The sequence below is a fragment of the Carassius carassius genome, chromosome 13 (assembly GCF_963082965.1).
Source record: "Carassius carassius chromosome 13, fCarCar2.1, whole genome shotgun sequence".
Lineage (NCBI taxonomy): Eukaryota > Metazoa > Chordata > Actinopteri > Cypriniformes > Cyprinidae > Carassius > Carassius carassius.
This window is the reverse complement of record NC_081767.1, coordinates 22,401,684-22,413,877: the sequence shown is the minus strand read 5'-3', so window position 1 is coordinate 22,413,877 and position 12,194 is coordinate 22,401,684. Positions and strand designations below refer to the sequence as shown.

Genomic DNA, 12,194 nt, shown 5'->3' with positions numbered 1-12,194 from the left:
TCACATGCTCCATTAGTGCCATACCCCCCCCACAAATAAAAACAAACAAATAAAAATCAAAACAACAAAAAAAAAAAAAAATAAAAAAAATAAAAAATAAAACAGAGATAGAAAGAGCAAATGAAGAATGAGAGGCATGACCGGTGTTGTGACATTACAGACAGACCCACCTGCAAGAAAGAGAGAAAGTAAACAGGTGCGTGCCTGCTGAATCTGTCAGCTTTATTCTTGCTGTTTTTAATCATAAGAAAAATTCATGGCAAATATGTTAAAATGTTTTCATTGCAATCCTCCAGCTTTGGGACTGAGGCATTTGCCATTATAAAGGCTCAAAGAGCCTGTGGACACCAGTTTGATGTGCTATAATTCCCCGGTAGGGGTAAAGTTAAGGTAATCCTCTGGTTCATGTTGTGTTGTGAAGCTCTAACCTGCAGTTCTTTATTCTTGTAGATTATTAGACTACATATAACCATTAATAATACATTTTGTTTCACTAAATTATTACTAAATTCATTTTTAATTTGTAAAAAAAAAATTAAAATCAGAAGCATCTATTAGGATTAAATACAGTATGATGTGTGTGTGTTTGTTATAAGGACTCCAGAAGGTTCAGTCATGCTGAGTTCAGAGGACTTGCTCTCAAAGGTCAAACTCACTGGGGGAGAAGGAAAGAGAGGATTAGCCAATCATAATGCCTCCTGCTGCTGATGCTGCCCCCGCTGCATCACCATGGAGATGGCAGCAATATCTGTCCCTATTGACAAGTCATACGGAAGATGCATCCATTTTTTTTCTCAGTGGCGAGGAATATAGCTGCATCTTCAAAGTAGAAAAACATCACAAAATAGCATCTGCATTAATTATGGATTAATTAGCGATATCCATGCTTTGTTGTCTTTACCTCTTTTTAATTCCCAGGCCCCCACATCTCACTCCTTTTAGTGTGTGAATACTTTACTCTTTCTCACAGCATATAATGGAGAGAGACTCTCTATTTAACATGGGTCTTTTCTTTTCACTCCACTCATGCAGTCCATTTCTCACGCTCTCTTTTTTTGGCTTGTGTAGTTGCATCTCTGTTGTGGATTTGCAGGTCGGCGGAACCCAGCCTCTTGGTGTAGTAGGCTCGATTGTGATCCTTTTAAAAGAAACTAAACGCTCTTTTCAGAAGTCATTACTGCTGTCAAGCTTTTTAAAGATGTTTGTAAAAGGCAGTGATGTCATAAGAGGAGGTGAGTAGGACAGATGAAGTAAGAGGGAGGGAAGAATGAACAAGAAACAGGAAGTCAGGATGTTGTGTGTATATATTATCTATGTATTGATATATTAGATGTGTATATATTTAGATTTAGTATTTAAAAGTAATAATACATAATAATGCACACACAATTAATATGACAATTTCAGTATGATTTACTTTATATATTTGTATTTAACATTATTATTAAATACAAATAAAATGTGTATTCTATCTGTAGATCAGATTTCACTTTAGAAAAAGAGCTAATCACAGAAAGCACACGGGAATCCATTGAGAATATGAACAAAGGGATCAAGAACAGATTGGGTGGTCATGGCTTTTCCTAATTAAATGACAGTTTCTTGCAATTTTGGCTCATGTTGGAGGGCATGCAATATATTCTCAGCACATTAAAGATCTCATTTGAGTTTCTCTTTCTGATACCTTACTGTCTAAAACACAATAGTATCTGGTCCTTTATCATCTAAATGTAGTATGTGTGATAACATTAATTTTGTAACCATTAGAACTGAGACTCACAATATCTTACAAATCAAACACATTTGAGTGTGCCCTTAAGGTTTTTTTTTTTTTCAAATAAAGGGACTGTATGTAAAGGAGGAACAGCAAATTCAATAATTATAATAATTTGTTGATAGTTGATAGTTCAGTTGATAGTACTGGAACAATCGCATGTTCTGTTATCTCTTTCCTTCTGTTATGCTCTCTCATTCTACCCTTGCACAAGTTTTTATAAAGGTGTTATGCAAAGATAACCGACCGTTTTTTTTTCTTGAAGCAAGAGCCAACTCATTGAGAGGACTTTATAAAAGATTTTGTTCTAGCAGTATGATGCAAACTTGCATCATTCAGTCATTTAAATGCAGTATTGTTTTTTTACTTATAGCCCATCACAAGACCCCAGAGGTTAACTTTTACAACTCAGAAGAAATTTTTCTTAATTCTTAATTAATTAAATCTTAACCCTCTGAAGTCGATTAACGCGGATACGCGTTTTGAGTCATTTTCTCCTGATAACCCCGAAAAGAACTTAAATTACACTATAAACTACAAACATAAAATTATATAGATTTATTTTGTTCTCACATTCTTTCTTGTAACTCCTTCCTCTCAGTGGCACAAATGATTGAATGGCTCATTATGCAGCTCATTATGCAGGCCTTTGTCTTCTCAGGTGTAAATCACAATGATATTCATAATAGTTGACGCCTACTCGCATATGACTTTTACCAACAAAAAGTGTCTTAGAAAATGTAAATCAATATATTGTTTTCTGTAAGGGAGTAAACAAGATGATTTTCACATAATTTAGAAAAACAAATTCTAGGCTACAAGCTCCAGTTCTCAAAAGTCCCGGGAACCAATGTTCTCTATGTGTTTTTTTGCCTTTTTCAAGTGTTTTAACATTTTTAGTTTTTCACTAACCACGCATAATATCTTTTTTCTCAAAAACACAATCATGTACATACATGCATTTTACATATTATTATAGCCCAGTTTGTGCTGTTTACAGTGAGATTAGACTTTACCCATTCAGATATTTATAAGAAACTGAAAAAAGCACAAATGTCAGGGCATGACAAAACTTCTCCAGGCCCCAAAAATACCCTTAGACTCCAGAGGGTTAATCGTCTTTTTTTTTCTTTGCCTATAAAAAAAGAGAAAACCTTTTATGAATGTTTTAAGTATAAACCTCTATTTTGTGAGCAAGCATGTGCTTAATAGTATATTTTAAATAGTTTTCATTCAAGCAGCCAAGCAGTCAATTTTGTCTCACGTTTCTGCTAAAATTCTTTGGTATGAATATAAAAGGCACAGATGAGTCAACTGTTGACACAATAAAGCCACAATCACACTGACAGTTAAGAAATTGCCACAGGTCACGAGCCTCAATGCTGTCAGTTGCTAGTAGGAGTTCCCACGGTGTATCACTGCTTATTTGCATAAGTTGAACTCTGCATAAGTTGAACTCTGCATAAGTTGAACTCTGCTTTATTTTGTCACATCACCAATGATTGCTGTTGCTCATGTCACTGGAAATTGCGAAATTGTTGTTTTGTTGAATTGTCGTTGTCAACAACCCTGAGTATTGAGCTAAAAAAAAATAAAAAATAGAACAGCCGAGATGATTTGGTCGTTGAAATAATGAGTTCATATTTAAATGTCAGACTTTTAATTGCTAATCTCAAAATTGGTACAATTTGAAGGACAGTTTGTGACGACTTCTCTTTGTAAGTCTCCTCATCACACTGATGGATGTTCTCTGTGTGTGTATTCCTTTAACAGGCTGATGCTAAGATGGTCTGTGATGTTGTGAGCCGTATGGAGGATACCGAGCCCTACTCTCCAGAGCTGTTGTCCGCCATGATCCGCCTGTGGTCTGACTCAGGCATTCAGGAGTGTTTCAGCCGTGCCCGCGAGTACCAGCTCAATGACTCCGCCCAATAGTGAGTACAGCCCTCTGCTGGGAAGAGCCATTAGTGCTTTTACGCTTCATTAAGAGCATTCTGCCTAAATATTCCAAGGTTTTATTATATCATTGACTATCACGTTGCAGTCCAGTTCATTTTAGAGAACTATCCACAGGCATATATTTTATGGACTGTAAATTTACAGTATAATATTTATAGTCTTTATTTGCAATGCTTGATTGAACACGTTGCTTTTAAAGTATTACTTGAACTCAAGTAATGTCGATCTAAAGGGAATTTACAGATGCAATTACAGTATGCGCTGATGAAAGGTCTCGAGTTTGTGTGTGTATGTGTTCTATATGTGTATGCGTGTGCATAATAGCATGGAAACAGTTCAGTCAGCATTATATTTCAGATGTTGTGGTTTACTGTAATAGTTTGAAAAGCCTTTTCTTGTGGAAAGTGGTGTTTAGATGAAGACGAATTACTTGCTCACATATTGACAACACAGATTATGTTACTATCAGGCACATGTGGGGAGGGGAAGGATTGCCAAAAAAAGAGTTTGCAAGACAAGTCTGGGAGAGACGTTTTTCTTCTTCATTATTTGCATATAAACATCACCAACTTTCAGCCTTTTGTTCAGTTATCAGTAAGACAAACAGTAGCCAGTGGTATTTCATCAAGTTCAGGTGTAAGAAAACAGAAATATCAAATGGTACAAGTACAGTATATTTAATCTTACGATCTATTTCCAGTTTTGTATACCTATTTAAACTTTATGTAAGTTATTTGTTATTTTATATTAGGCATAGCCTGCCCTTTAGCATAGTGTATTTTTATTTGTTTTGTTAATAAAAGTTCTATGTTTTATATATAGGCTAAATTTCCTCACCATCACAACTCTAATATATTTGTGAAAGAGTGCTGTTAGGAGCTGAAGTAGACTGACCAAAATATGGCTGACTGACATTTACTTTTTGATAGATTTATATATGTATATGAATTGTAGTATTTTTTTTTAATAACCTTGCCAATATGTGAAAAGCTGTAATTCTAGAAGAAGAATTAAATTTTAATAGACAATGTGTACTGTATAGATGCGCACACACACATTTACATGAAAATGCCATCTCCATTCATAGAATACATTCATTCATATAGTTTGCTTACTGTCTTGACTTGGATAACTCATTTAGTCCAGTTTTATTTCATAGTAGACACTTTTACATAATATATTTTAATATTGGCGGCACTGTATGTTTATGTGTGTTTGTGTGTGTTCTAATTGAAAGTAGAAATATTTTGCAGTGCCCAGTCTTTTTATCCAGTCACAATTAATTCTGACTGCAAACTGCAAACATATTTGTGTAAAATATTTTTCTGTGTAGTTTTAATCTAGATTTAGTAGCTGCACTGAGCACAGAAAACATTGCTGTATACACCTGTGTTTATGTATCTTAGCTTTTATTTGTGTGTGTGTGTGTGTGTGTGTGTATTTACACTAAAGACATGGCCAGCTTGACAGGTACAACTTGTAGGTCTAAAGGCTGGAATACACTACACAACTTAAAACATTAGGCATCATACACTTACTGCCTTTGTAAATAGTCATCATGCACTAAATGACTGAGGATCATACACTACCAGACGTTAAACTCCTTCCAATCACTACAAACATGTACCTTGTTGCTAGGAGACACGTGACAAATGAAAACAATATGTGTTCTAAAATCGGCTGAAAATATTAAACATGTTTGATATGCTCCAACTGGGTGGAATCATAGTCAGAAGCATACACACGATTTTCTATGAAATCTGTCAACTCTAATCTGTGGACCGGCTCTGACTTTCGCCAACTAGAGTCGACTTATCCAAACTAAAAATGGGGGCAAAAGTCGTATAGTGTATTCCAGCCTTAAGCTATTCTTTTACATCAATCACTGACTGTAAAGAAAGTAGTTGAGGATAGATTTGAGATCATTTCCTTTGGGCTGTTTAGCCATACCGGTGGTTTACAATGTATGGCATATTGGCTTCCACATGTCTTTAGACTGTAGGCTTGTCTTTCTTCTCCCCAAGGGTTCATTGAACTGTCACTTGAATATCAGGAAACATTTCAGAATGGCCTTCATAATTATTTGTTCTCCGGGAAACTTTTATCATTATCTGAACTTATTCCACTATTTCTGTCCTTCCTCTCTCCTTCTCCCACACTCACCACCCTCTATGCAACTCTGATTCTGCCCACTTTATGGTGCCATAGATGAGTGTATCCACTCCTGTCCATCCTTATAACAGCTCCTCCCCTTCCACACTGCAATCATTTCCCACTTCTACAGTTGTTCCTCTTGTCCTCTCAGCTTTGTTCCTGATCAGTTTTATTTTTCTCTTTTACTTCTTCTTTTCAGTTGCAGGTCTTTAAATTTCATTTCTTCAGTAATTAGTAGAATCACAGAATTTACAAGAAGCATGTTCCATTTCTGATTATATGAGACATGTCAGAATTCTGGTGCTTTTTGATCATAAGTCATAATCTCTTGCGGAAGTGCTGGCCTGAACTGAAACTTCATATCTACATTGTGTTCAGTTTAGCACCTTCATTCTTGACATTTTCAGAGCAAAAATTGGAAATCTCTATGTTCTTATTAAAGTCTTCAGTGGCTTTCCCTTTAGAAGATGTAGGAAGTTTCACTTATTCCTAGTTTTTTTGGGGTCTGATATTGTATTTTTACTGAATTACTGTCACAATCAAAATTACTTGTATCCTAGCAACTAGGTTATTTGTCATTGTCAAAAACATTTCTCACCAACGAGAGTTGCTAATAAAGTTTTTGTTCCCCCGTTAAAGATATCTATGGCTACCAAAACTTGTCTGTATATATAGTATAATAGTTTTACTGTTACTTACTGAGTGTATTAGACAGTTAAAATACCTAAAGGGATCATTCAAGCAAAAATGAAAATTCTGTTATCATCAAATATTTTCTGTGTGTGTGTAATGTCCATTCAATATTATTTTTTAGTGTTCCACAGAGGTAAGAAAATCATAAAGGTGAGTTAGGGTGAGTAAAGTTTTCATTTTTGGCTGAACTATCCCTTTAAGCAACAGTATAGCATTTCCAGAGGTCACATATCCATTATTTCTCAGACATTCCATATTACATATTATATTCCCTGAACTACAATTTCCTTATGAATCAGTGAATTGGCTCATTGTAAGATTCTTGCAGCACCCAGAATTTCAGACCTTTTTGTTACCATAATAAATGTGTCTACGATCTCTCCAATGCCCTGTAGTTCTTTTTCCTGCACATCTTTCTGTCTCTCTCTCCATGATGAGGAGCAGCAGACAGTGGGCAGACCGCTGAGAGGTGTTGCCAGGCAGAGCACTCAAGCAGCAGCAGGAAACAGAGGGAGGGTGGAGGGAGAAAGAAAGAAAAATGGTGTATGAAGGGGGAAGGGCAGAGCTGGCAAGCAGCCTGAGTGGTAGAGATGTACGAGTTTCCCATACTAAAAGGAGAGAGAGAAGTGAAGAAACCCTACAGCACAACCCTGCCCGCATGTCCATTAGGCCTTAAATGACGGAGGGAAGTCCACAAGGAGTGTTAACATATATACAAAAGATTTATAATAGTACATACAGCTACAGAACACAGGGCATTGAGTGCATAGGAGATAAAAACATTAGCACTACTGCAAATAGCAAAATGTGCACATGCAGACTTCTTTAATGTGTGTATTTTCTGCACCTACGGCCAACTAAACAGTCATGAATTTAAAACATATATCATTTTGGGACATTCACACAAATATTAATGTGGGTGTAACTACTATTTTATATAAAAAAATGTTTTTAAATGAATTATCTTATGCTCACCATGCCATAGTTTAGTTTGTGTATGCCAAATATTGTACTTCATGAACAATTTCAGACTATTGTCCTTCCCAAGCTCTTCACCTGTCTCTGAACTATGAAATATAGTGAAAGATTACCACTGCTTATAGTGATTTTATCAGGCCATTGTGGACAGTTGCTGTCTAGCCATGTTAAATCGGCTATTTGTTAATAGACAAAATATGCTGAGAGGAATGCATGCAGAGCCAACAGATACAGGTCACAAAGGAAGGTGCCCCACAGAGAGAGTAAGGTACCACTAACAATATCAAAGAGCAGAGATAATGTCAGTTGATGGTTATACTTATTAGTGCAGTTCAAGTGATGTCCCATTTGAGATTGTGCCCTATGAGATCATTCATACTTAAGTTCTTAAGTTCGTACTGTGTCAGGCAGACTTGAGTTAAGTGCCACTAAGCGATTCTGCAAACCAAAAGTGCCACTATTAAACATTAATACAATTTTGCATGTTACAGTCACAGCAACAGTACCCCCTAGAGTCAGTGTGGTGAACCACGGGAAGAGAAATACATGCAAAATACATATGTCTATCTGTCATTATGTAATTAATGACCTAGTTTTAAGGTTTGTTTTAACTTTTGATTTGTTTCTGGGATTAACATAGATTCTGGTTCCCAGATCTTCCCATTGGTCTTTGGAGACTTTTGGACCTCACATGTCATAGACCTTGATCTCACTTCCTGTATTATTTCTCTTATGTATGTATTTATTTATTTGGACAATTGCATTTTGATGTAATCATCTGTCTACTGTCTACCAGTATTACCAGTCAAAGACTTTGATGGATGTTTCGGAATCTTGTGGTACTCAAATTTCAATTCAACTGGCATCCAATTTGGAAGCACACATAGTTTCTTTCATCTGAAAGATAAATGACATCCACAGCCTTGGAGAATATGCATCACACATTGTTGAAATGCAGGCTCAGTCCTCCCTGTCTGCTTGCATCACCATTGCCTTTTGAAGAGGACAGCATGTGTATTTGTGTGTCAGCTGTGAGTGGCACAAGAAGGATGTTTCATGTTTTATTTTGACTTATACTTTATGTCTTATAGTCTGAATTACTTTCTGTGTCTAAAGTTGTGGCTTTAGTAAGATGGACTCTCATCTAATTTATTGACACTGTAATATGAAAAGCAGTTTTTAGTGCAAGCTATAACAAGTCCAATGTATATTTAAAATATGTGCTGAAATACAGCATTATTTAGTGAATTCACAAACAATCTTTTGAGAGATGTTTTATGTATTCAGAAATATAAACAACAACACATGAATTTCCTTGGTTGAAAAGCTACTAGTATCTGCAAAGAGACTTTTCTACTTCATGTGAATGACAGTTGCTAAGATTCTGTGGAAAACAGTGGGTCCTAACAGACATTCCTTCTTTCTTCCTCCAGTTACTTAGACAGTTTAGATCGGATTGGTGCTCCAGACTACCAGCCCACAGAGCAGGACATTCTGCGAACTCGAGTGAAGACCACCGGGATTGTAGAAACCCACTTCACCTTCAAGAACCTGCACTTCAGGTGAGACTGACTGGCACAGAAATGATACATCTGAATGTACGGCGTGTATTTTTAGAGTACTACAGTTATTATTTTCACTCATTCTTGATTCATAATCAGGCCACGTTTCAGATGAAAATAAGTCTGATCTGCTATATGTAGCAAAAAGTGTTTTTAACTCTCATTACAACTGGAGTGGTTATAGACCAAGATGAAGACAGATGAATATCTCCAAACACAGACTTCATCTTACTTCATATCGTCTCATCATTCACAGGTTTTTTTTTTTACTCTCTCGGCTGATAGCATGTGAAAGCAGAAGACAAAAATGAAAGTGTTGATCTGGGTTAGACAGACAGATTTGCTTCCATTATTCTGAAGCCATACTGATACAGCAGAAGCTACCATTTCCGCAGAAAAGGGCAGGACCTCAGTGGACAGCTACCATCTGAATGGCATATCCACTAATAATATTGAGGAAAAATCATTGCAGATTTAAGATTTAGGGGTTACTAAAGCATAATCATATAATAGTCTCATGTTAGTATAGTCATATATGTCACAATTTCATGCTCACAAATCTGCTCTGCATTTATCATTTAAAATAAATGTTTTAGTTTTAATATTTATTCAAATGAAATTTTTTCTCTGAGATGGCAGTTGAATTTTCAGCAGCCATTATTTAAGTCTTCGGTATTCCTATAATCTTTCTTAAATCAAGTATACTGATTTGCTCTGGAATAATTTTTTTTTTTTAATGAAAACTTTTTTTCTTGCTTAATATTTTTGTGCAAACTGTGATAGTTTTTTCAGGATTCTTTGATGAACAGCATTTATTTGAAATCTTTCGGAACATTATAAATGTCTTTACTGTCTAACTTTTGATCCATTTAATGTGTCCTTGCTGAATAAAAGTATTTAAATTGTACTGACCCCAAACTTTTAAACGGTAGTGTATATTGCTTGTGTGATGGAGTGCATTATTGTGAGGTGAGCTCATGTTGAGTTGTGTCCACTCAGGCTGTTTGATGTGGGAGGTCAGAGGTCAGAGAGGAAGAAATGGATCCACTGCTTTGAGGACGTGACCGCCATTATCTTCTGTGTGGCTCTGAGTGGATACGACCAGGTGCTCCATGAAGACGAGACCACGGTGAGCACTAAATGCACACTCACACGGAGAGACACAAACATGCACATCTACTGTATGCTTATGCTCTTACACACACAATGTGTGACTCAATTGCACGTGCACACTCAGCGGCTGTGTTTATACACTCAAGTGTGCACACTCAACACACTAACAAAAAATGACGGGTATTTCAACATGTTTTGCCATGCTTTAAGAGAGTTACTGTAACTACGCGATGCAGACTATATGATCTTCATCCACTGTTGAACACTGTAATTGCAATTATGTTGCCATTCAATTGAAAATGATCATAGAGTGCTGTGTGATCATTCACAGCCTTATAATTAAAAAGGGCTAGAGAATCTTTTTGTTTAGCTGGTTTTTAAACATTTTTAAGGTCAGTGCTGTTGATAAATCAGCCTCCATTGTGAACTCCCACATTAATCGACACATTAAGTAATGCTTGTGATGTATGTGTCATCGTGTGCATACTGTAAAATTCTTAGAAATAGTAAATAATAGTGAAAAAATAATACTTAATTTTTTTAATTGCTATTCAAACAAACGTTCATGTTGTGTTCTAAATGCTTATCCCGTGTTAACTAGCTGCATGCATAATTGTTTCTCAAAGTGCTGGGGTTCCCACTGGGCCATGAATGAATAACATGGTTGAAAATGTTTGAAAATTAGTTAATTAGAAAATTAGTTTAACACCACAAGCACTTTGCTCACCATGCCCATTTCTTACAACATGAGATAAAATACACATAAATATTAAATATAGCAGTTTAAACTAAATTAAGGAAACAAAAGCAATTAAGTTGACAGTGCAATAAAAATGCTTAGTTTGAGAAATTATTAAACGTTATTTAAACATTAAATAGGCTAATCATGAATTATGACGACTTGTAACTGTGATTGTTTACTTAAAATAATTTAGTATACAAGTTCAACACACACACACACACACACACACACACACACACACACACAAAAAAAAAGCCAAGCAAATGTATTTTAAGTTAAGTATTTAAATGTATTTTACAGTGTCCTTTAAAAGAAAAAAAGAAAATAATTATTAATGTCCCGATGCTATTGTTTGATTCTGTGACCGTGCCAGTTGAATCATGGCATGTGTGATTAGTCATGTTTGGACGTCTGTGTGTGACACAGGCCTCTGATCTATCCAGACACACTCTCTTGACAAACTCCGAGATTTTTTACAATATCAGAGGGATTTACGGTGAAGCTTTTTGGACATAGGATGGCTTTTATAGCTAGAAACATGGCCGCCCATAAATACAGCAAATCTCAGATGTCCATATTCACCTGATCAATGGAAGCAATAAAAAAACGAAGACAGATTCTATTATTTTGTAAGAAAGTCCTGGCAAAACAAATGGACAGAGATAAACATACAGATCCTGTGAATACACACTTTCTGTATGTGTCTCCTGTCAGTGCTCATACATTCAGCGCTCTATCAGTGTTTACGCATTTACTGTCTGACATTCTGTCCCGACCTTCTCTTCTGTGCAACCTGTGGCCTTTCCTCCTCCATTTCAAAACAAACATGCATTTATTTCCTTCAAACACTGTGCGTTCCTTAGAGTTGACCATCTGTATAGAACTGTTCTTTTCCTCATTTGTGACATGGACCGATTCTGCATTGCTCCACTATAGTTTAGCATTCAAGTGTGTATGTTTGTACAGTACGTGTGAGTCTGTGAGCATATGTGAGTATCAACAGCAGTGGTATCTGGGGGTGGGAAATGTGAGTGAAGTGGTGAAGTGTTGGGTTCTGGTGCATGTCCGGTTCCGCTCGGCTGCTCCTGTGGCCTCCAGCGGCCACCTCTGCATCTGCGTCTCTCCTTCAAAACATCTCAGCTGCTCTTCTGTCATCTCTCGCCATCGGCTTTCTTCTCTAACCAATTGCTAAACAATCCAGTCCAGCTCTACAGATGGC

At 36.3% G+C, this 12,194-nt stretch overlaps 1 protein-coding gene across 3 annotated transcripts in view; it reads left to right on the top strand.

Annotated features, from left to right (window-relative positions):
• Nucleotides 1-12,194, top strand: part of LOC132156102 (guanine nucleotide-binding protein G(o) subunit alpha) — a 99,644-nt gene that overhangs the window by 74,509 nt on the left and 12,941 nt on the right. For all 3 annotated transcript variants that reach the window (XM_059564961.1, XM_059564959.1, XM_059564960.1), the window contains exons 4-6: nt 3,548-3,708; nt 8,992-9,120; nt 10,120-10,249. In XM_059564961.1, coding sequence (XP_059420944.1) covers nt 3,548-3,708; nt 8,992-9,120; nt 10,120-10,249 — 420 coding nt within the window. The remainder of the gene's footprint in view (nt 1-3,547; nt 3,709-8,991; nt 9,121-10,119; nt 10,250-12,194) is intronic.